Consider the following 25,370-nt stretch of genomic DNA (forward strand, 5'->3'; position numbering starts at 1 on the left):
AACCCACCACCCCACAAGGGCCAACTCTGCATCTTTCTTCTGCCATTTCCCTTCGGACTCTCGGGGGGGGGGGGGGGCGGGGTGCGCTTGACAGGGGTAGATACCGAAAGGTTGTTTCTCCTTGTGGGGACAAGAGAGCAAAGTCTCAGAGTAAGGGGGTCGCCCACCGAAGACAGACATGAAGAATTTTTTGAGGATAATGAATCTTTTGATGTTTGATTTATATTGTCACATGTATTAGTATACAGTGAAAAGTATTGTTTCTTGCGCGCTTTACAGACAAAGCATACTGTACATAGAGAAGGAAAGGAGAGAGTGTAGAATGTAGTGTTACAGTCATAGCAAGGGTGTAGAGAAAGATCAACTTAATGTAAGGTAGGTCCATTCAAAAGTCTGACAGCAGCAGGGAAGAAGCTGTTCCTGAGTCGGTTGGTACGTGATCTGACTTTTGTATCTTTTTCCCAACGGAAGAAGGTGGAAGAGAGAATGTCCGGGGCGTGTGGGGTCCTTAATTATGCTGGCTGCTTTTTCGAGGCAGCGGGAAGTGTAGACAGAGTCAATGGGTGGGAGACTGGTTTGAGTGATGGACTGGGCTTTGGTCACAACCCTTTGTAGTTCCTTGCAGTCTTGGGTAGAGCAGGAGCCATACAAAACTGTGATGCAACCAGAAAGAATGCTTTCTGCGGTACGTCTGTAAAAGTTGGTGAGAGTTGTGGCTGACATGCCGAATTTCCTTAGTCTTCTGAGGAAGTAGAGGCATTGGTGGGCTTTCTTAACTATAGTGTCTGCATGGGGGGGACCAGGACAGATTGTTGGTGATCTGGACATCTAGAAACATGTGGGGCAGGAGGAGGCCATTTAGCCCATCGTGTCTGCACCGCCTCTCCAAACGAGCAGCATGACTTAGTTCCACTCCCCTGCCCTTTTCTCCAACCCCCTCCAAATATATATCTTGAAGTAATATTTAACGGTGACCATGAATCGAATGACACAAAAACCCATCTGGTTCAGAAGGAAATCCGGCATCCTCACCTCAGCCACACTGCTATATGTGACTCCATGTGGATGGCACAGTGGCACAGTCTTTGGCACTGCTTCTTCACGGCGCCAGAGACCTGGGTTCAATTCAAATCAGCCCCCCATCCATCGGCTCTGTCTACACTTCCCATTGCCTCAGCAAAGCCGGCAGCATAATTAAGGACCCCACGCACCGCAGAGATTCTCTCTTCCACCTTCTGTCGGGAAAAAGATACAAAAGTCTGAGGTCACGTATCAACCGACTCAAGAACAGCTGCTTCCCTACTGCCATCAGACTTTGGAATAGACCTACCTCACATTAAGTTGATCTTTCTCTGCACCCTAGCTATGACTGTGACACTACATTCTGCACGCTCTCATTTCCTTCTCTATGAACGGTATGCTTTGTCTGTATAACGCACAAGAAACAATACTTTTCACTGTATGCTCATACATGTGACAGTAATAAATCAAATCAAATCAATTCTGGCCTTGGGTCACCGTCTGTGTGGAGTTTGCACATTCTCCCTGTGTCTGCATGGGTTTCCTCCGGGTGCTCCGGTTTCCTCCCACAGTCCAAAGATGTGCAGGTTAGATTGATTGGCCATGCTGAATTGCCCCTTAGTGTCAGGGAGATTAGCATGATAAATGTGTGGGGTTACGGGAAAAAATCATCCAAATCATTAATATAAATGACAAATAACAGTGGACCCAGCCTGATCCCCAGAGTTGAAGAGAACTGGGAATGGGATTTTATTTTTCATTCATTCGTGGGACATGGGCATCGCTGGCTGGCCAGCATTTATTGCCCATCCCTAGTTGCCCCTTGAGAAGGTGCTGGTGAGCTGCCTTCTTGAATCGCTGCAGTCCATGAGCTGTGGGTTGACCCACAATGCTGTTAGGAAGGGAATTCCAGGATTTTGACCCACCAATAGTGAAGGAACAGCGATAGCGATATATTTCCAAGTCAGGATGGTGAGTGGCTTGGAGGGGAACTTGCAGGTGGTGGTGTTCCCATGTACCTGCTGCCCTTGCCTTCTAGATGGAAGTGGTCACGGGTTTGGAAGGTGCTGTCTAAGGATCTTTGGTGAATTGTTGCAGTGCATCTTGTAGATAGTACACACTGCTGCTACTGAGCATTGGTGGTGGAGGGATTGAATGTTTGTAGATGTAATGCCAATCAAGCGGATTGCTTTGTACTGGATGGTGTCGAGCTTCTGGAGTGTTGTTGGAGCTGCACACATCCAGGCAAGTGGGGAGCGTTCCATCACACTCCTGACTTGTGCTTTGGATGAGAATTGTACTGTTGTTGGGGGGGGTGTATTGGAGCAGTAGGGGCTGGATAGAAGCAGAGTGATAGGTGGAGGCCAGAAAGAGATTGACAAATGTGTCAGGGACACCACCCATGGTGGCACAGTGGTCAGCACTGCAGCCTCACAGCACCAGGGACCCAGGTTTGATTCCCACCTTGGGTCACTGTCTGTGTGGAGTCTGCACGTTCTCCCCATATCTGCGTGGGTTTCCTCCGGGTGCTCCGGTTTCCTCCCACAGTCTGAAAGACGTTCTGGTTGGGTGCATTGGCCATGCTAAATTCTCCCTCAGTGTACCCGAACAGGCGCCGGAGTGTGGCGACTAGGGGATTTTCACAGTAACTTCATTGCAGTGTTAATGTGAGCCTACTTGTGACTGATAAATAAATAAATTTAAGAAGTATTTAGATACTCATTTGTGCTGCCGTAATTTCCAGGGCTGTGGACCAAGCACTGGACAATGGGATTGTACAAGTTCGTAGAATCCCTACCATGCCGAAGAGGCCGTTCAGCCCATCGAATCCACACTGACTCTCTGACAGAGCATCTTATCCAGGCCCTCTGCCTTGCCCTATCCCCATAACCCTGTGAATTTACCATGACCAATCCCACTAATCTTGATCTGATTTATTATTGTGTGTGTGTGTGAGAGAGAGGGAGAGTGTGTGTGAGAGTATTATTTGATTTGATTTATTATTGTCACATGTATTGGTACACAGTGAAAAGTATTGTTTCTTGCGCACTGTACAGACAAAGCATACCGTTCATAGAGAAGGAAAGTGAGAGTGCAGAATGTAGTGTTACAGTCATAGTTCGGGTGGAGAGAAAGATCAACTTAATGTAAGGCAGATTCATTCAAAAGCTATGACTCTCACCAACTTTTACAGATGCACCATAGAAAGCATTCTTTCTGGTTGTATCACAGCTTGGGATGGCTCCTGCTCTGCCCAAGACCGCTGGGAACTACAAAAGGCCATGAATGTAGCCCAATCCATCACCCGTATCAGCCTCCCATTGACTCTGTCGACATTCAAAAGTCTGATGGCAGCAGGGAAGAAGCTGTCCTTGAGTCGGTTGGTACATGATCTCAGACTTTTGTATCTTTTTCCCAATGGAAGAAGGTGGAAGAGAGTATGTCCTGGATGCGTGGGGTCCTGGCTGCTTCTCCGAGGCAGTGGGAAGTGTAGACAGAGTCAATGGATGGGAGGCTGCTTTCCGCGATAGACTGAGCTTCATTCATGTTTCCAGTGCCCAGGACCAGTATGTGTGCAGGAAGTGTCTCCTGGAAGCCTGCACTTCAGGGCTGGAGTGGCGGCTGTGGACACTGTGGAGCATCCGCGGAGCGAAGAGTATCGTGGATCGCATGTATAGAGATGTGGTCACTCTGCAGGCTCAGACTCCACAGGCAGGAAGGGAAAGGGTGACCACCAGGCAGAGCAAGAGAGCTAGGCAGGCAGTGCAGGAATCTCCTGTGGCTATTCCCCTGCAAAACAGATATACCACTTGGTTACTGTTGAGGCGAATGGCCTTTCAGAGGACCGGTTCTGGGGGAGGTGGGACCTGTGCAAACTGAACGGGTTACACTGATGTCCTGGGTGGGGAGGGGGGTGGGAGGGTGGTACTTGCTAGAGTGGTTGGGAAGGTTTAAACTAATATAGCAGGAGGATAGGAACCTTTGAAAGGATTCAGAGCAGGTGGAATAAAGAACAAGAGGAAAAGACAGGAAAATAAAGAAAGTGATAGGCAGAGAAATCAAGGGCCAGAGCCAGCTGAGGACTGAGTAAAAAATAGTAGGAAAGGGAAAAGAAATGTTCAACGTGTCCACCTTAAGGCTCTGCACCTGAATACTTGGAGCATTCAAAGCAAAATGAATGAATTAGTTGCACAGTTGATGTAAAGGGGTATGATATAGTTGGCATTACAGAGACATGGCTCCAAGGTGAGCAAGAATGGGAACTAAACATTGAGGGCTATTCAGTGTTGAGGAAGGACAGATGGAAAGGAAAAGGTGGCAGAGTTGCATTGTTGATTAAAGATGATATTGGTACGATATAGGAAAGATATTAGCAAAGATGATCTGTATGGAATCTGTATGGGTCAAGTTAATAAACAACAGGGGGCAAAAAACATTGGTGGGGGTGGTATACAGACCACCAAACGAGAGGTAATGTTGGGAAAAGCATGAGTCAGGAAATCAGAGATGCATGTGTTAAAGGAACATCTGTGATTATGGGCAACTTCAAACTGGAGGCCCATGACCAGCGGTGTGCCTCAGGGATCAGTGCTGGGTCCACTGTTATTTGTCATTTATATTAATGATTTGGATGAAAATATAGGGGGCATAGTTAGTAAGTTTGCAAATGACACGAAGATTGGTGGCATAGTGGACAGTGAAGAAAGTTATCTCCAATTGCAACGGAACCTTGATCAATTGGGCCAGTGGGCTGATGAATGGCAGATGGAGTTTAATTTAGACAAATGCGAGGTGATGCATTTTGGTGGATTGAACCAGGGCAGGACTTAGAACATAGAACAGTACAGGCCCTTCGGCCCTCGATGTTGTGCCGAGCTTTGTCCGAAACCAAGATCAAGCTATCCCACTCCCTATCGTTCTGGTGTGCTCCATGTGCCTATCCAATAACCGCTTGAAAGTTCCTAAAATGTCCGACTCCACTTTCACAGCAGGCAGTCCATTCCACACCCCAACCACTCTCTGAGTAAAGAACCTACCTCGGACATCCCTCCTATATATCCCACCATGAACCTTATAGTTATACCCCCGAGTAACAGCTACATTCACCCGAGGAAATAGTCTCTGAACGTCCACTCTATCTATCCCCCTTATCATCTTATAAACCTCTATTAAGTCGCCTCTCATCCTCCTCCGCTCTAAAGAGAAAAGCCCTAGCTCCCTCAACCTTTCCTCATAAGACCTACCCTCCAAACCAGGCAGCATCCTGGTAAATCTCCTCTGCACTCTCTCCAATGCTTCCACATCCTTCTTACAGTGAGATGACCAGAACTGCACACAATATTCCAAATGTGGTCTCACCAAGGTCCTGTACAGTTGCAGCATAACCCCACGGCTCTTAAACTCAAACCCCCTGTTACTCAGTTAATAGTAGGGCACTGGGGAGAGTTACAGAACAAAGAGATCTCGGGGTACATGTTCATAGCTCCTTGAAAGTGGAGTCACAGGTGGACAGAGTGGTGAAGAAGGCATTCGACATGCTTGGTTTCATCGGTCAGAGCATTGAATACAGGAGTTGGAATGTCTTGTTGAAGTTGTACAAGACATTGGTAAGGCCACACTTGGAATACTGTGTGCAATTCCGGTCACCGTATTATAGAAATGATATTATTAAACTAGAAAGAGTGCAGAAAAGATTTACTAGGATGCTACTGGGACTTGATGGATTGAGTTATAAGGAGAGGCTGGATAGACTGGGACTTTTTTCTCTGGAGCGTAGGAGGCTGAGGGGTGATCTTATCAGAATTCTATAAAATAATGAGGGGCACAGATCAGCTAGATAGTCAATATCTTTTCCCAAAGGCAGGGGAGTCTAAAGCTAGAGGGCATAGATTTAAGGTGAGAGGGGAGAGATACAAAAGTGTTCAGAGGGGCAATTCTTTCATACAGAGGGTGGTGAGTGTCTGGAACAAGCTGCCAGAGGTAGTAGTAGAGGGGGGTACAATTTTGTCTTTTAAAAAGCATTTAGATCGTTACATGGGTAAGATTGGGTATAGAGGGATATGGGCCAAATGCGGGCAATTGCGATTAGCATAGGGGTTTTAAAAAAAAAATGGGCGGCGTGGACAAGTTGGGCCGAAGGGCCTGTTTCCATGCTGTAAACCTCTATGACTAACTTTAATCTGCATATAGATTGGGAGAGTCAAATTAGTCACAGTACAGCAGAGGAGGAATTTCTGGAGTGCATATAGGATGGTTTATGAGCCAATGCGTTGAGGAACCAACAAGGGAGCAGGCCATCTTGCACCGGGTGTTGTGCAATGAGAAAGGATTAGTTGGCAATCTAGTTGTGAGAGAACCCTTGGGGATGAGTGACGAGTGAATATGGTAGAATTCTTTGTCAAGGTGGAAAATGATGTTGATTCTGAGACCAGGGTCCTGAATCTCAATAAAGGTAACTATGATGGTATGAGGCATGAATTGGCCATGACGGACTAGGAAACATTACTGAAAGGAAAGGCAGTGGACAGACAATGGCAGGCATTTAAAGAACGAATAGGTGAACTCCAGAAGTTATTTAATCGTGTTTGGCGCAAGAGTGGTAAGGGAATTGTGGCCAAGCCATGGCTTACAAGGAATCCACCTCCATATTCACCAAAGAGAGGGACTTGATGGATGAGGAGCCTAGGGTAGGGTGTGTACAAATTCTGGGCCATGTCGATATCAAAAAGGATATCACAAAGGAAGAGGTATTGGGCGTCTTAAAAAGCATTAAAGTAGATAAATCCCCAGGGCCTGATGGGATCTACCCCAGAATACTGAGGGAGGCAAGGGCGGAAATTGTTGGGACCTTGACAGAAATCATTGGCTACAGGTGAAGTTCCAGAGGACTGGAGGATAGCCAATGTTGTTCCATTGTTTAGAAAGGACAGCAGGGATAATCCAGGAAATTATAGGCCGGTGAGTCTTACGCCAGTGGCAGGGAAATTATTGGAAAAGATTCTTAGGACAGGATTTACTCACATTTGGAAACAAATGGACTTATTAGTGATAGACAGCATGGTTTTGCAAGGGGAGGTCATGCCTCACTAATTTGATCGAATTTTTCAAGGAAGTGACGAAGATGATAGATGAGGGAAAGGCAGTGGATGTTGTATACATGGACTTCCATAAAGCCTTTGACAAGGTACCTCATAGTAGATGGTACGAAAGCTGAAGTCACACGGGATCAGAGGAGAGCTGGCAAGATGGATACAGAACTGGCTTGGCCATAGAAGTGGAGATGCCGGCGTTGGACTGGGGTAAACACAGTAAGAAGTCTCACAACACCAGGTTAAAGTCCAACAGTGTTATTTGGTAGCAAAAGCCACCAGCTTTCGGAACAGGCTGTTCCTTCGTCAGGTGGGTGGGAGTTCTGATCACAAACAGGGCACAAAGACACAAACTCAATTTACATGAATAATGATTGGAATGTGAGTCTTTACAGCTAATCAAGTCTTAAAGGTACAGACAATGTGAGTGGAGGGAGCATTAAGCACAGATTAAAGAGATGTGTATTGTCTCCAGACAGGACAGCTAGTGAGATTTTGCATATCCAGGCAAGTTGTGGGGGTTACAGATAGTGTGACATGAACCCAATATCCCGGTTTAGGCCGTCCTCACGTGTGCGGAACTTGGCTATCAGTCTCTGCTCAGCGACTCTGTGTTGTCGTATGTCGTGAAGGCCGCCTTGGAGAACGCTTACCTGACGATCAGAGGCTGAATGCCCGTGACCGCTGAAGTGCTCCCCAACAGGAAGAGAACAGTTTTGCCTGGTGATTGTCGAGCGGTGTTCATTCATCCGTTGTCGTAGCGTCTGCATGGTTTCCCCAATGTACCATGCCTCGGGACATCCTTTCCTGCAGCGTATCAGGTAGACAACGTTGGCCGAGTCGCAAGAGTATGTACCGTGTACGTGGTTGATGGTGTTCTCACGTGAGATGATGGCATCTGTGTCGATGATCCGGCACGTCTTGCAGAGGTTGCTGTGGCAGGGTTGTGTGGTGTCGTGGTCACTGTTCTCCTGAAGGCTGGGTAGTTTGCTGCGGACAATGGTCTGTTTGAGGTTGCGCGGTTGTTTGAAAGCAAGAAGTGGGGGTGTGGGGATGGCCTTGGCGAGATGTTCGTCTTCATCAATGACATGTTGAAGGCTCCGGAGGAGATGTCGCAGCTTCTCCACTCCGCTCACATTGTCTGTACCTTTAAGACTTGATTAGCTGTAAAGGCTCACATTCCAATCATTATTCATGTAAATTGAGTTTGTGTCTTTGTGCCCTGTTTGTAATCAGAACTCCCACCCACCTGATGAAGGGACAGCCTGTTCCGAAAGCTCGTGGCCTTTGCTACCAAATTATCCTGTTGGACTTTAACCTGGTGTTGTGAGACTTCTTACTGTGTTTCACCATAGAAGACAGGGTAGCAGCAGAGTGGTGCTTTTCTGAATGGAAGGCTGTGACTAGCGGTGTTCCACAGGGATCAATGCTGGGACCTTTGTTGTTCGTAGTATATATAAATGATTTGGTGGAAAATATAGCTGGTCTGATTAGTAAGTTCGCAGACTACACAAAAATTGGTGGAGTTACGGACAGTGAAGAAGATTGTCAGAGGATACAGAAAGATATAAACTAGTTGGAGACTTGGGCGGAGAAATGGCAGATGGAGTTTAATCTGGACAAGTGTGAGATAATGCATTTTGGAAGGTCCAGTGCATGCCGGATTATACAGTAAATGGTAGAACCCTCAGGAGTATTGACAGGCAGAGAGATCAGGACGTACATGTCCACCGATCACTGAAAGTGGCAACGCAGGTGGATAAGGTAGTCAAGAAGGCATACGGCATGCTTGCCTTCATCGGACGGGGCATTGAATATAAAAATTCACCGGTCATGCTGCAGCTGTACAGAACCTTAGGCCTCATTTAGAATATTATGTACAATTCTGGTCGCCACACTACCAGAAGGATGTGGATGCTTTGGAGAGGGTACAGAAGAGGTTTACCAGGATGTTGCCGGTTCTGGAGGGTACTAGCTATAAGGAGAGGTTGGATCAACTCGGTTTGTTCTCAGTGGAATGACAGAGGTTGAGGAGTGACCTGATACAGGTTTACAAGATTATGAGTGGCATGGAGAGAGTGGATAGTTAGATGCTCTTTTCTAGGGTAGGAAAGTCAAGGACTCGGGGACATAAGTTTAAGGTGCGTGGGGAAAAGTTTAGAGGAGATGTGCGTGGCAAGTTTTTCACACACAGGGTGGTAATTGTCTCGAAGTCGCTGCCCAGAGGGTGGTGGGAGCAGGTATGATAGCGGCATTTAAGGGGCAACTAGACAAATACATGAATAGGATGGGAATGGAAGGATATGGACTCTCTTAAGTGCGTACAGTTTTAGTTCAGTCGGGCAGCATGGTCGGTACAGACTTGGAGGGCCGAAGGGCCTGTCCCTGTGCTGTACTTTTCTTTGTTTGAAATTAGAGATAGTGTCAGATTCAAGGAAGAAGCATACAAATTGGCAAGAAAAATTAAGAGGCCTGAGGATTGGGAGCAGTTTAAAATTCAGCAAAGAAGGACCAATGGATTGATTAAGAAGAGTAAAATAGAGTATGAAAGTAAATTAGTGGAGAACGTAAAAACTGACTGTTAATGTTTTTATAGATATGTAAAGAGAAGAAGATTGACAAAAACGAATGTAGGCCCCTTACAGTCAGAAACGGGAGAATTCATAACTGGGAGTAAAGAAATGGCTGAGGAATTAAATTTGTACTTTGCTTCAGTCTCCACAAAGGAAGACATGAATAATGTACCAGAAGTGCTGAGAGAAACATGTTTTAGTGAGGAGCTGAAGGAAATCAGCAACAGTAGAGAAATGGTTTTGGGGAAATTGATGGGATTGAAGGTGGATAAATCTCCAGGTCCTGATAATCTTCATCCCAGAGTACTTGAGGAAGTGGTCCTGGAAATAGTAGATACATTGGTGGTTATTTTCCAAAATTCTTTGGACTCTAGAATAGTTCCTATAGATTGGAGGGTAGCTAATGTAAGCCCGCTATTCAAAAAGGGAGGTAGAGAGAAAACAGGGAATTATAGACCAGTAACGTCAGTACTGGGGAAGTTGCTAGAGTCCATTATCAAGGATTTCACAACTCGGCATTTGGAAGGCAGTGGTATAATCAGACAAAGACAGCATGGATTTACAAAAGGGAAATCATGCTTGACCAATCTATTGGAATTTTTTGAGGATGTAACCAGTAGAGTTGACCGAGGAGAACCAGTGGATGTGGTTTATTTAGACTTTCAGAAAGCTTTCGACAAAATCTCAGATAACAAACTGCTCTGTAAAGTTAAAGGACATGGGATTGCAGGCAGTGTCTTGAGATGGATAGAAAGCTGGTTAGCAGATAGGAAGCAAAGAGTTGGCATAAATGGGTCTTTTTCTGATTGGCAGTCAGTGACTAGTGGGGTTCCGCAGGGATCTGTGCTGGGACCCAAACTGTTCACATTATATATTAATGATTTGGAAGAGGGAACTGAATGTATTATCTCCAAATTTGCAGATGATACAATGTTGGGTGGGAGAATGAGCTGTGAGGAGGCTGCAGAGATGCTTCAGTGTGATTTGGACAGGCTGAGTGTGTGAGCATCTGCATGGCAGATGCAGTATAATGTGGATAAATGTGAGATTATCCACTTTGGTAGCAATAATAGGAAGACAGATTATTACTTGAATGGGTGTAAATTGAGCGAGGTGGATACTCAACGAGACCTTGGTATCCTTGTACATCAGTTGCTGAAAATAAGCGCACAGGTACAACAGGCAGTAAAGAAGGCAAATGGTATGTTGGCCTTCATAGCGAGAGGATTTGAGTATAGGGATAGGGAGGTTTTACTGCAATTGTATAAGGTGTTGGTGAGGCCGCATCTGGAGTATTGTGTACAGTTTTGGTGTCCTTATCTGAGGAAGGATGTCCTTGCTATAGAGGGAGTGCAATGAAGGTTTACCAGGCTGACTCCTGGGATGGCAGGACTGCCACATGAGGAGAGACTAAGTCGGTTAGGATTATATTCACAGGAGTTTGGAAGAGTGAGAGGGGATCTCATAGAAACTTATAAAATTCTAACAGGGTTAGACAGAGTAGCTTCAGAAAGAATGTTCCCCATGGTGGGGGAGTCCAGAACCAGGGGTCATAATTTGAGGATCGGGGTAATTCTTTTAGAACTGAGGTGAGGAGAAATTTCTTCACCCAGAGGATGGTAAATGTGTGGAATTCACTACCACAGAATGTAGTTGAGGCCAAAATGTTGACTGATTTCAAGAAGAAATTAGATACCTTGGGGCTAAAGGGATCAAGGGCGGCACGGTAGCACAGTGGTTAGCACTGCTGCTTCACAGCTCCAGCGACCTGGGTTCGATTCCCGGCTTGGGTCACTGTCTGTGTGGAGTTTGCACATTCTCCTCGTGTCTGCGTGGGTTTCCTCCGGGAGCTCCGGTTTCCTCCCACAGTCCAAAGATGTGCGGGTTAGGTTGATTGGCCATTCTAAAATTGCCCCTTAGTGTCCTGGGATGTGTAGGTTAGAGGGATTAGCGGGTAAATGTGTAGGGATATGGGAGGGCCTGGGTGGGATTGTGGTCGGTGCAGACTCGATGGGCTGAATGGCCTGTTTCTGCACTGCAGGGTTTCTATGATTTCTATGGTTTCTATGATATAGGGGAGGAAGGGGGGGGGGATCAGGGTATTGAATTTGGTGATCAGCCATGATCATCATGAATGGCGGAGCAAGCTCGAAGGGCCGAATGACCAACTCTGGCTTCTAGTTTCTATGGTAATCTGGGTTGAAGCTGTGGGAGGGGCGCCTGGGACGCGACTTGTGGACGTGGTGTGGGGGCATGGATGATTGATGGAGATTTGGACCAATCGGCACTTGGCATAAGATGTCCTCCAGCCAATCACTGAAGGGGAGAGGTAGGCTCCACTCACTGGACGGTGGCGAGGGGAGCCGGGCGCCCACACGTGACATGATTGGCGTGGATCTGGACCAGTGGCTTTTGAGCCCTGAGGACAAAGCGGGTACCAATCCGGGGTAGGTGGGGTAGTGTTGGGGATGGAGGGGGGTCGGTTTGTGCAGGCGGAACATTTCCACTTCATTCTGTGGGCGGAAGAAGTGCAATGGTCACACCAACAGGTGCTGATGATTGACGTGGGTATGGACCAATGGCCATCAGGATTGGCCCGGAGGACTGGCTGGTCCTCCGACCAATCACAGAGAGCGCAGTCTGAACTCTTCCCCCTCCTGTGTCTCCTTTGTGCTGAGGATCCCAGTTACTCAGGAGGTGCAGTTGAAATATAGGTAATATATGGGCATAATTAATACATATAGGTCTATATAATATTGACTCACCTGATAAAGGAACAGCGCTCTGAAAGCTCGTGATTCCAAATAAACGTGTTGGACTTTAACCTGGTGTTGAGAGACTTCTTACTGTGCCCACCCCAGTCCAATGCCAGCATCTCCACATCATATATAATATATATTTGCAAATGATCAAATTGCAGCTTTACTTAGAATTTTTTTTTAAAAGATAAATTATTTATAGGATTTGTGGAGAAAATTAATTGTGATTTGAAATTGATTTGATTTATTATTTTCACGTATTACTATACAGTGAAAAGTATTGTTTCTTGTACGCTATACAGACAAGCGTACTGTTCATGGAGAGGAGAGAGTGCAGAATGTAGTGTTACAGTCATAGCTAGGGTGTAGAGAAAGGTCAACTTAATGCAAGGTAAGTCCATTCAAAAGTCTGACGGCAGCAGGGAAGAAGCTGTTCTTGAGTCGATTGCTCCGTAACCTCAAACCTTTATATCTGTTTCCTGATGGAGGAAGGTGGAAGAGAGAATGTCTGGGGTGTGTGGGGCCCTTAATTATGCTGGCTGCTTTGCTGAGGCAGTGGGAAGTGTAGACAGAGTCAATGGATGGGAGACTGGTTTGCGTGATGGATTGGGCTACGTTCACGACCCTTTGTAGTTTCTTGCGGTCTTGGGCAGAGCAGGAACCATACCAAGCTGTGGTACAACCAGAAAAAATGCTTTCTATGGTGCACCTGTGATGTTAGAGTGCCTTTAAGAAGTTTTTAAAAAAATAACATGCTCTCTGTAGCAAAACCTTAGATGATGTCATTGTTGGGAGGAGGAAAAAACCCGGTGGGCAGGTCAGGTGACAGGTCAGGTGACAAGTTTTCACTTTCAGTCTCAGTTTGTGAAAAATCACACCCTGGCCCCACCCCACCAACCCCACAAAGTTTCCCTACAAAACCCATCCCATCATCCCCCTAACACGAAGGAGCAATTTAGCATGGCCAATCAACATAACCCACACATTTTGGGACTATGGGAGGAAACCAGAACACCTGGAGGAAACCCACGCAGACATGGGGAGAAAGTGCAAACTCCACACAGACAGTCATTAAAGCGGGGAATCGAACCCTGGCGCCGTGAGGCAGCAGTGCCACTGTGCTGCTGAAGATTCTGGGCTGGGGAAAAGGTGCAGGATAGTGAAGGATGTGTTCTAAACTGGAGGTGGGGAAGGAGTAGGTTCCTGCAGGACAGTCGGGTTTGTTGCGGGGGGGGGGTGAGGGCGGGTGGAGAAAGTCTGTAAAGACACAATAATTGCCTGCTCTGAGTTTCCATCCTGTACTTTGCAGTGGTGACTTTTGTGGACTCCTATTGCAGGGCATCAGAAGAGGAGGAATTGTGGCTGGAAACTCAAAGCAAAGACCACACCAAGAACTGACTGTGTGTCACTTGATTCATCAGGACCTGAATATCATCGGCCTTTTGAGTGTGAAGGAAAAATCCTTGTCTGTTCTGTCTGTGAGGAAAGATCCCTCCCCTCCTGACCCGGACTGCACATGTCCAAGGCAGAGGGGCATCTACGCATTTGCGGCGGAGAGCCCACCCCCCCTGACCTATATGCTGAGATATTGACCAATGGAAAGAGTTGACGGACTCTGGCCCTCCAGCCAATCAGAGCGCAGGCTTTGTACGGAAATACGCACCCGAGTGAGAGTGTTCCAGTGCACTGAGTGTGGAAAGAGCTTTCACCAGTTACACAGCCTGAAAAATACATCACAGCATTCACAGCGAGGAGAGACTGTACCCGTGTTCTGTGTGAGATTTAACTGATTGTTGAACCCGGAGAGCCACAGGGACACCCGCACCATGGAGAAACCATGGAAATGTGGGGACTGTGGGAAGGGATTCCGGTTCCCCTCCCAGCTGGAAATCCATCGACGCAGTCACACTGGGGAGAGACCCTTCACCTGCCCCGTGTGTGGCAAGAGGTTCCGTGATTCATCCACCCTGCAGACCCACTGGCGAATCCACACAGGGCAGAGGCCGTTCACCTGCTCCGAGTGCGGGAAGGGCTTCACCGAGTCAGCCACCCTCCGGAAGCACCGTCGCGTTCACACCGGGGAGCAGCCATTCGCCTGCTCTGCCTGCGGGAAGCGATTCACTCAGTCCTCCAATCTGCGGACGCACCAGCGACTCCACACTGGGGAGAGGCCTTTCGTCTGCTCCGAGTGCGGGAAGGGCTTCACTCAGCTGTCCAGCCTGCTGAAGCACCATGCCAGTCACGCCAGTGAGAGATCCTTTAAATGCTCCGATTGTGGCGACAGCTTTCAAAGCTTTCGGGTTCTGATGTCCCACCAGCGAGTTCACACCAACGAGAGACCATTCAGCTGCTCTCACTGCTCAAAGAGGTTCAGAACGTCATTCAACCTGCTGACACACCAGCGAGTTCACACCGGGGAGAGACCGTTCACCTGCTCGGTGTGTGGGAAGAGATTCACTCAATCGCAACACGTTCGGAGACACCAGCGGGTTCACACAGGAGAGAAACCGTTCACCTGCCCCGTGTGTGACAAGGGATTCACTCAGTCATCCAGCCTGCAGACACACCAGCGAGTTCACAATTGACCTCATGGGTTGGACTCTACCTAGGAATTAGGAGAAGTAGGCAAATTCAGCCCTTTGAGCCTGCTCCAGCATTCAATCAGATCATGGCTGATCTCTCCCTGGTCTCAAATTCACTTCCCTACTTTTTTTGCAAAGTTGAGTTTGTGAAGTTGGAATTGGATGTTGGTAAAGATGTAAAAAATTGTAAAAATGTTAGAGGGAAAAAAAATCATTGTGGTGTCCCTTTAAAAGTTTTGTTTCAGGACTTGGAGATTTAAAACGCAAAGTACATACAGAGTCCAAGCTGAAACATTTGTCTCAAAAAGTCAAGCAATAGCCTTGACAATACAACCTGTTCTTTTTTAATTGAGCCCAATCAATTTAAATTTGATGGGGTTGACGACATCAGACCATTCCTACTGTAGGAAAAGTGATAGGTCATCACAGGTATAAAAGAGAGTGCAGGGGGGGGGAAAACAACAGGAGAGCAACTGAAGAACCACCACCTCTCAAGCCTCGAGAGGAATACAGTGGCTCTCAACTCTGCCAGCTTCAGATATCTCTTAAGAGTGCGCACCATCGAACTAGCGAAAGGTACCAAATCAGAAAAAACTTAGAGGAATCCACTGAGGAATTCCAAAAGCCACAAAACCTGGTTGTATTTCTGAGAGTGACTTAATACTATTATATATTTTTCTGGTTAATGAATGAGTATTGTAATTATTTGAACAGCATGCCATTGGAATCTTATTTAATATGTTATTCGGTATATTCAGAAAACTAGCATGCAGGTACAGCAGATAATGAAGAAAGTGAATGTTGGCATTTATAGCTAAAGGGATAGAATATAAAGTAAGGAAGTATTGTTGCAACTATACAAGGCATTGGTGAGAACGCACCTGGAGTATTGTGCACAGTTTTGGTCCCCTTATTTGAGGAAAGATGTAGTGGCATTGGAGGCAGTTCGGAGAAGGTTCACCAGATTAATTCCAGAGATGAAGGAAGGGGTTTGTCATATAAAGAGAACAGTTTAGGCCGATACTCTCTGGAATTTAGAAGAATGAGGGGAGATCAAATTGAGGTATATAAGATGATAAAAGGTATGGATAAAGTAGACATGGAGCGGATGCTTCCACTGGCGGGGCATTCTAGGGTGAGAGGTCATAGTCTTAGGATAAGGGGCAGCAAATTTAAAACAGAGTTGAGGAGAAACTACTTCCCCCAAAGGGTTGTGAATCTGTGGAATTTGCTAACCCAAAGTGTGGTGGATGCTGGGACAGTGAGTGAATTTAAGGAGGAGTTAGACAGATTTTTAATTGGTAATGGGTTGATAGGTTAAGGGGAGAAGGCAGAAAAATAGGGATGAGGGCCATATCAGCCTTGATCGAATGGCAGAGTAGACTCGATGGGCCGAATGGCCTAATTCTGATGCTATATCTTATGAACTTATGTTACTTGTTTAGTTAAAGTTCCCGGTTAGTTAAATAAATAAATTGGTAAGTGTTGATTTTAAAGTGAGTGTGGGGTATTTCTGTTAGTTAACTGCTAAACGTCACTGAAGGACAGTCCACACCTTCCCAATCACTTTTAGCAGATTAATAGGTGAGATATTCCTCTTTGGGGAATTCGGCGTTACATCTTAAAGGGGGTCAACCTCCTCATCGTAACCCCTGTCCCCATAATCCCTCTTTCCCTTTTTAAAATTAGAAATATGTTTATCTCCCTCTTGAAACCATTCAACGATTCAGATTCTACCGCACTATGGGGCAGCGAGTTCCACCAATTCACCACCCTCTGGGAGAAGTAGTCCCTCCTCATCTCAGTTTTAAATCTACTGCCTCTCAACCTATACCTATGACCTCTTGTTCTAGATTGCCCCATGAGAGGAAACATTTGGTCTACATTTACTCTATCGAATCTGTTTAAAATTTTATTTCCCTCGATCAGATCCCCTCTCATCCTGCTAAACTCCAGTGAGTACAAGCCCAAACTGTTTAATCTCTCCTCAAACGTCAACCCCTTTATCCCCGGAATCAATCTCGTGAACCTCCTCTGAATTAGCTCCAATGGCAGAGCGCTCGCTTAGCATGCGAGAGGTAGTGGGATCAATGCCCACATTCTCCACTTTCATTGGGGTGCCACAGTGCTTAGCACTGCTGCCTCACAGCGCCAGAGACCCGGGTTCGATTCCCGGCTTGGGTCACTGTCTGTGTGGAGTCTGCACGTTCTCCCCGTATCTGTGCGGGTTTCCTCCAGGTGCTCCAGTTTCCTCCCACAGTCTAAAACGTGCGGGTTAGGTGGATTGGCTATGCCAAATTGCCCCTTAGTGTCAGGGGTACTAGCTAGGGTAAATGCATGGGGTTATGGGGATAGCACCTGGGTGGCGTTGTGGTTGGTGCAGACTCAATGGGCCAAATGGCCTCCTTCTGCAGTGTAGGGATTCTATGAATCTATGAACTGCCTCCAATGCTACCACATTCTTCCTCAAATGAGGAGACCAAAACTGGACACACTACTCCAGATGTGGCCCCACCAACACTCTATACAAGTGCAACAACACTTCTCTACTTTTATACTCAATCACTTTGCAATGAATGCCAACATTCCATTTGCCTTTTTTATCAGAAGGTGGCACAGTGTTGAGCACTGTTCCCTCACAGTGCCAGGGACCCAGGTTTGATTCCCGGCTTGGGTCACTGTGTGGAGTTTGCACGTTCTCCCTGTGTCTGCGTGGGTTTCCTCTGGGTGCTCCGGTTTGCTCCCATAGTCTGAAAGTTGTGTTGGTTAGGTGCCACGCTAAATGCCCCCTCAGTGTACCTGAGCAGGCGCCCGAGTGTGCGACTAGGGGATTTTCAAAGTAACTTCATTGCAGTGTTAATGTAAGCCTATTTGTGACTAATAAATAAACTTAAACTGATCACATCCTGTACCTGCATAACGACTCTGCAGTTATTGCTGCTGTTAATCACATCCAGGACTGAACCATGTTCATTCTGACAATTGGAGTGAGTTTCTGCTATTGTTAATAATCCCTGTAACTGGGCTGGAGGTTAACATTCTGATAAATGCCAAATAAATCAGTTGTGTTTCAACAATCAATGTGCCAATTCGTCGTCGTCTCAAAGACAAGAACTTACATATAACTCATTGCCGCTACCTTTATGAGGCTGTAATAAAATAATGTGGAATCCTTGGCTTTATTAATGAAGATGTGGAGATGCCGGCGTTGGACTGGGGTAAGCACAGTAAGAAGTCTCACAACACCAGGTTAAAGTCCAACAGGTTTATTTGGTAGCAAATACCATAAGCTTTCGGAGCACAGCTCCTTCGTCAGATGGAGTGGATATCTGTTCTCAAACAGTGCAAACAGACACAGAAATCAAATTACAGAATACTGATTAGAATGCAAATCTCTACAGCCAGCCAGGTCTTAAATGTACAGACAATGTGGGTGGAGGGAGCATTCAACACAGGTTAAAGAGATGTGTATTGTCTCCAGACAGAACAGCTAGTGAAATTCTGCAAGTCCAGGAGGCAAGCTGTGGGGGTTACTGATAATGTGACATAAATCCAACATCCCGGTTTAGGCCGTCCTCATGTGTGCGGAACTTGGCTATCAGTTTCTGCTCAGCGACTCTGCGCTGTCATGTGTCGTGAAGGCCGCCTTGGAGAACGCTTACCTGAAGATCCAAGGCTGAATGCCCGTGACTGCTGAAGTGCTCCCCCACAGGAAGAGAACAGTCTCGCCTGGTGATTGTCGAGCGGTGTTCATTCATCCGTTGTCGTAGCGTCTGCATGGTTTCCCCAATGTACCATGCCTCGGGATATCCTTTCTTGCAGCGTATCAGGTAGACAACGTTGGCCGAGTTGCAAGAGTATGTACCGTGTACCTGGTGGATGGTGTTCTCACGTGAGATGATGGCATCCGTGTCGATGATCCGGCACGTCTTGCAGAGGTTGCTGTGGCAGGGTTGTGTGGTGTCGTGGTCACTGTTCTCCTGACGGCTGGGTAGTTTGCTGCGGACAATGGTCTGTTTGAGGTTGTGCGGTTGTTTGAAGGCAAGAAGTGGGGGTGTGGGGATGGCCTTGGCGAGATGTTCGTCTTCATCAATGACATGTTGAAGGCTCCGGAGGAGATGCCGTAGCTTCTCTGCTCCAGGAAAGTACTGGATGATGAAGGGTACTCTGTCCACCGTGTCCCGTGTTTGTCTTCTGAGGAGGTCGGTGTGGTTTTTCGCTGTGGCGCGTCGGAACTGTTGATCGATGAGTCGAGCGCCATATCCTGTTCTTATGAGGGCATCTTTCAGCGTCTGGAGGTGTCTGTTGCGATCCTCCTCATCTGAGCAGATCCTGTGTATTCGGAGGGCTTGTCCGTAGGGGATGGCTTCTTTTACGTGTTTAGGGTGGAAGCTGGAGAAGTGGAGCATCGTGAGGTTATCCGTGGGCTTGCGGTACAGTGAGGTGCTGAGGTGACCATCCCAGGGAAGAAGCTGTTCTTGAGGTGGTTGGTATGTGACCTCAGACTTTTGTATCTTTTTCCCGACAGAACGTGGTGGAAGAGAGAATGTCCGGGGTGTGTGGGGTTCTTCATTATGCTGGCTGCTTTTCCGAGGCAGTGGGAAGTGTAGACAGAGTCAATGGGTGGGAGGCTGGGCTTCGTTCACGATTCTTTGTAGTTTCTTGCGTTCTTGGGCAAAGCAGGAGCTGTGATACAACCAGAAAGAATGCTTTCTATGGTGCATCTGTAAAGGTTGGTGAGAGTCGTAGCTGACATGCTAAATTTCCATAGTCTTCTGAGAAAGGGAGTCACCTATGGGCTCGCTGGTGGGTGCTCAGATTGGAGGACTGGCTGAATTCCTTCCCGCACACGGGGCAGGTGAAGGGCCGCTCCCCGGTGTAAACCTTCTGGTGGGTCAGCAAAGGCGTATACGAGGCACGGAACTGCTTGGCACAGCGGGAGCAGCCGAAGGGCCTCTCTGCTCTGTGGATCCACTGATGGACCCCGAGGTGCTTGGCGCTCTTGAACCTGCCCCCGCAGTCAGGGCACTGGAAAGGCCTCCTGTCGGCTGGAGGGTTTCCCCGGCGCGCTGGCGGCACGGAGCCCTCCCCCCACCGCCGCGTCGGGCAAGCAGCTGGCACCCTGGTGTGACCCCCCCGCCTGTGCCTCAGCAGGTTGGAGGACTGGGTGAAGCCCTTGCCACACTTGGAGCGGGAGAATGTCCTCTCCCCGGTGTGGACTCACCGGCGCGCCAACAGGTTGGACAAGCAGGTGAACTCTTTGCCGCACACGCCGCAGGCGAACGGACGCTCCCCGGTGTGGACCTGCCGGTGTCTCTGCAGGGTGGACGCCTCGCTGAACCCCTTCCCGCACTTGCCGCAGGTGAATGGCCGCTCCCCAGTGTGAGCACGGTGGTGAATCTCCAGCTTGGACGGGTAATTGAATCCCTTCCCACAGTCCCAACACTTCCAAAGTTTCTCCATAGTGTCCTCGTGACCCTCTGGATTCGATGATCAGCTGATCATCCGGACACAGAACACGGGTGCAGTCGCTCCCTGCTGTGAATGCTGCGATGTATTTTCAGGCTGTGGAACTGGTTAAAGTTCTCTCCACACTCAGTGCACAGAAACAGTGTGTGTGTGAGTGTGCGCGTGTCTCAGTGCTTTTCTAGTCATCCCGATGCTCAGAATCTTTTCCCAAACACAAATTTCTCCTTCCACACAAAAAGGCTGCCAGTTTCAAGGCCCTGGTGAATCGAGTGAGCCTCCCAGATCTTGGCCTGACGTTTGCTTTGAGCTTGTCCCGGCTGCAAGTCTTCTCCTTCCTGCGAAGGAGAGTCAGAGAATTCACATCAGACCGTTCTAGTTTCTACACGACGTTCCCTCGGCCTTCAGAAACTAGCAAGCCACACCCCCCCCCCAACCCACTCTGTGACACTTTACGTTTAAGTTTTTTAAGTTTATTTATTGTCACCAGCATGCATACATAAAAATGTGGAAACTAGAAGCAGGAGTTGGCCATTCGGCCCTTCGAGTCTGTTCGACCATTCATTTTGATCATGGCTGATCATCGAATTCAATATCTTGATCCCCCCTTCCTTCCATTTCCCTTGATCCCGTTAGCCCCAAGAGCTATAGAAACATAGAAAAACTACAGCACAAAACAGGCCCTTCGGCCCCACAAGTTGTGCCGAACATATCCCTACCTTTTAGGCCTACTTATAACCCTCCATCCTATTAAGTCCCATGTACTCATCCAGGAGTCTCTTAAAAAGACCCTATTGAGTTTGCCTCCACCACCACTGACGGCAGCTCATTCCACTCGCCCACCACCCTCTGTGTGAAAAACTTCCCCCTAACATCTCCCCTGTACCTACCCCCCAGCACCTTAAACCTGTGTCCTCTCGTAGCAGCCGTTTCCACCCTGGGAAAAAGCCTCAGAGTCCACACGATCTATACCTCTCAACATCTTATATACCTCTATTAGGTCTCCTCTCACCCTAAGTCTCTCCAAGGAGAAAAGACTGAGCTCCCTCAGCCTATCCTCATAAGGCATGCCACTCAATCCAGGCAACATCCTTGTGAATCTCCTCTGCACCCTTTCAATCATTTCCACATCCTTCCTGTAATGAGGCGACCAGAACTGAGCACAGTACTCCAAGTGGGGTCTGACGAGGGTCTTATATAGCTGCATCATTATCCCCGGACTCCTAAACTCAATCCCTCGATTGATAAAGGCCAGCACACCATACGCCTTCTTAACCACCTCCTCTATATCTAATTTTGTCTTGAAATCAGACAACGCTTTGGTCTCAACTACATTCTGAGGTAGCAAATTCCACACATTCACCACCCTCTGGGTGAAGAAATTTCTCCTCACCTCAGTTCTAAAAGGTTTACCCCATATCCTCAAACTATGACCCCTCGTTCTGGACTCCCCGTCATTGGCAACATTCTTTCTGAATCGACCCTATCCCTATTAGAATTTTATATTACATTAACACTGCAATCAAGTTACTGTGAAAATCCCCTCGTCGCCACACTTCAGCACCTATTCAGGTACACTGACGGAGAATTTAGCATGGCGAATGCACCTAATCAGCACGTCTTTGGACTGTGGGAGGAAACCGGAGCACCTGGAAGAAACCCACACAGACACGGAGAGAACGTGAAGACCCAAGCCACGAATCGAACCTGGGTGCCTGGTGCTATGAGGCATCAGTGCTAGCCACTGTGCTACCCGTGCTGCCCCAGCCAGCGATGCCCATATTCTGTAAATGAATTAAAAAAGAATCATCCTGCCTTTTGCACCACCCCAGAATCTTTAGGAATCTCTCCATACACCACAAACAACTTTGCTGAAACACCCAGAAATAATAACAATTATATTCCCACCAATTGCACTTGCAAAGAGAAAAGGTCAGAATTCCTGGTCCAAATCACAATTAACTTCCTCCACAGATGCTAAAGCACAATTGCACTCTGTTTAAAATAATTCAGCACTGTTAATCATATGAAACAATTAGACATAAGTCAGTCACTCCCGGTCATCCCCAATTGCACCTCCTCAGTGCCTGGGACCTTCTAGACATGATGTGGAGATGCCGGGGTTGGACTGGGATAAACACAGTAAGAGATTTAACAACACCAGGTTAAAGTCCAACAGGTTTATTTGGTAGCAAATGCCATTAGCTTTCGGAGCACGGCTCCTTCATCAGATGGAGTGGAAATCTGCTCTCAAACAGGGCATACAGAGACACAAAATCAAGTTACAGAATGGATGTTAGCATAAGGCTAGTGGCTTTTGCTACCAAATAAACCTGTTGGACTTTAACCTGATGTTGTTAGACTTCTTACTGTGTTTACCCCAGTCCAACGCCGGCATCTCCACATCACCTTCTCGACAAAGCAAACACCTTGGCATTGCACATCTGGTGGGCGGAGGGGAAACATCCAGTCTTCGCCATCTCTGATTGGCAGGAGGACCGCCCGGTCCTCCGGGAACAAGTCGGATAGTCATTGGTCCAGAGGCCCGTCAGTCAACGGCGCACCCTCTATGACGCAATGGCTCTTCCGCAGGGGGTGGGTGGAATAGAGCAGTTTGTCTCCGTGATTGGTTCCTCCGAGCCCAGCCCCGATCACCATTGGTCCGTCAATCATTCTGTGCGCATGCCCGTCCCACGACGTCCTAGTTCACCCCCTCCCTCCGTCAGGGTGGGGAGGCAAATAGCGGCGGAAAGGTAGAGGGAAGAGCTAGAAGCCGAGGTAAATGATGGAAACCCGCTTATCCGGTCAGGGAACATCTTTTTGGGGTGGGCGAGAAGAGATAAAGAGATCTTTCGATTTAAACTGATTTAACACTCTTTATTAACCCCCTCCCGCAGCTGCGGCCCACGGACAAGCGGCGTCAGGGTTGCCGGCAAAGGTTACCATGGAAACTGGCCGCCATCTTGGGGATTAGATGCAGGCGGAGCTAGGCGCATGCGCCGCACCCTGCCGCCATATCGCGGCTGGAACAATGGGTGGGCGGGGTTTCCTGTTGCCAACTTTGGTCTCAGTGCCCGGGAGAGACCATCCTTGCCTCCAATTGAGTCCATTCTGACTCTGCATAAAACATGCACACAGGGTACCTTTTTCAACATTTACCCCCTCGTTCCCTATTTAGGGCAGTTTTCTGATGAAATTCTTGTCTCTCTTCACAGAGGCTACCTGACCTACAGAAAAAAATAGCAATGCCAAACACAAACTGGGTGTCCGCTTTACAGAACATCTTTCGTCCGTCCACAATCAGGACCCAGACCTTCCTGTCACTTGCCACTTCAACACACCACCCTGCTCTCTGCCCTCATGTCCATCCTTGGCCTTTTGCAATGTTTTAACAAACCCCAATGCAAACTGGAGGAACAGCACCTCATCTTCCAATTGGGCACTTCCGGACTGAACATTGAGTTTAGCAACTTCAGAGCATGAACTCTCTCCTCCACCTTCACCCCATGTCCTTATATTTTATTTTATTTCTTTTCATCTCATTCATCCATTTTTATCACCCTTCATTCTCATTTCCATTTTTCCACTTCTCCGCTCTCTCTCCCTCTTGTCTCCAAACCCTCCACCCCCTCCCCTTTCAGAGCACTGCCACATTCCTCCTGCCGTCCCTTAACACTCTGTACCTCTGTTCTTCCATTCCCACATTCTGATCACTAAATGGATGCTTTTAGCACCTTTCCCAGCCTTCTTCATCATCATTCACATTTACCACCGCCCCTCCACCCTCATTGTATAAATCTCGTTTGATTTTCTTTGCTCTTAGCTCTGACAAAGGGCCAGACTCGAAACGTTGGCTCTGTTCTCTCTCTCCACAGATGCTGTCAGACCTGCTGAGATTTTCCAGCATTTTACCATTTTTGACAGCACGAGGTCATTCAGCCCCCTCCCCCTGTCTCCTGCCTTCCTTTTGGGTCACGGCTAACACACGTCTGTCTGCTTTGAAGGGGGGACAATGATGGTTGGGGGAGTGGTGGCATGGCAGTTACCACTTCACACTTCCTCAGAAAAGTAGCCAGCATGGGTCACTGTCCGTGCAAAGTCTGCACGTTCTCCTCATGTCTGCGTGGGTTTCCTCTCGGTGCTCCGGTTTCCCCTCTCAGTCCGAAAGACGTGCTGGTTAGGTGCATTTGCTATGCCAAATTTTCCCTGGGTTTACCCGAACAGGGGCTGGAGTGTGGCGACAAGGGGATTTTAACAGTAACTTCATTGCAGTGTTATTGTAAGCCTAAATTATTGTGGCACTAACAAAATAAACTAAACAAAGACAAACTCTCTTCCACCTTCTTCTGTCGGGAAAAAGATACAAAGGCCTGAGGTCACATACCAACTGACTCAAGAACAGCTTCTTCCCTGCTGCCATCAGACTTTAGAATGGACCTACCTTATATTAAGCTGATCTTTCTCTACACCCTAGCTGTGACTGCAGCACTATGTTCTGCATCCTCTCCTTTCCTTCTCCCCTATGTACTCTACAAATGGTAAGCTTTTGCCTGTGTGAGAAACAATACTTTTCACTGTATCCCAATACAGGTGACATGGGAAGGCGATGGCCTCGTGGTACTGGACCATTAATCCAGAAACTCAGCTAATGTTCTGGGGACCCGGTTTCAAATCCCACCACCACAGATGGTGAAATTTGAATTCAGTTAAAACTATCTGGAATCAAGAATCTACTGATGACAATTGTCTATTGTCAGGAAAAACCCATCTGGTTCCTTTAGGGAAGGAAATCTGCCGTCCTTACCCGGTCTGGCCTACATGACTCCAGAGCCACAGCAATGTGGTTGACTCTCAACTGCCCTCTGAAATGGCTGGGCAATG

At 47.6% G+C, this 25,370-nt stretch overlaps 2 protein-coding genes across 2 annotated transcripts in view; one reads left to right on the forward strand and one right to left on the reverse strand.

Moving 5' to 3' along the window:
• Positions 1 to 18,089, forward strand: part of LOC144480957 (uncharacterized) — a 100,464-nt gene extending 82,375 nt beyond the window's left edge. The window contains exon 4 of the mRNA XM_078200571.1: positions 14,423 to 18,089. Within this exon, the coding sequence (XP_078056697.1) occupies positions 14,423 to 15,026 (604 nt within the window). The 3' untranslated portion in view covers positions 15,027 to 18,089. The remainder of the gene's footprint in view (positions 1 to 14,422) is intronic.
• Positions 18,090 to 18,275: 186 nt separating this feature from the next.
• On the reverse strand, positions 18,276 to 22,936 carry LOC144480968 (uncharacterized). Its single transcript, XM_078200594.1, has 2 exons — positions 22,919 to 22,936; positions 18,276 to 20,827 (listed from the first exon to the last, which is right to left on the reverse strand). The coding sequence occupies exon 2, from the start codon at positions 19,430 to 19,432 to the stop codon at positions 18,650 to 18,652; it is 783 nt and encodes a 260-aa protein (XP_078056720.1). The 5' UTR covers positions 19,433 to 20,827; positions 22,919 to 22,936; the 3' UTR covers positions 18,276 to 18,649.
• Between the last annotated feature and the right edge of the window lie 2,434 nt (positions 22,937 to 25,370).

Source organism: Mustelus asterias, chromosome 30 (genome assembly GCF_964213995.1).
Source record: "Mustelus asterias chromosome 30, sMusAst1.hap1.1, whole genome shotgun sequence".
Classification (NCBI taxonomy): Eukaryota; Metazoa; Chordata; class Chondrichthyes; order Carcharhiniformes; family Triakidae; genus Mustelus; species Mustelus asterias.

Excerpts from the sequence above, each read along its gene's own strand:
- LOC144480968 (XM_078200594.1), bottom strand. The coding sequence starts at position 19,432 with ATGCTCCACTTCTCCAGCTTCCACCCTAAACACGTAAAAGAAGCCATC.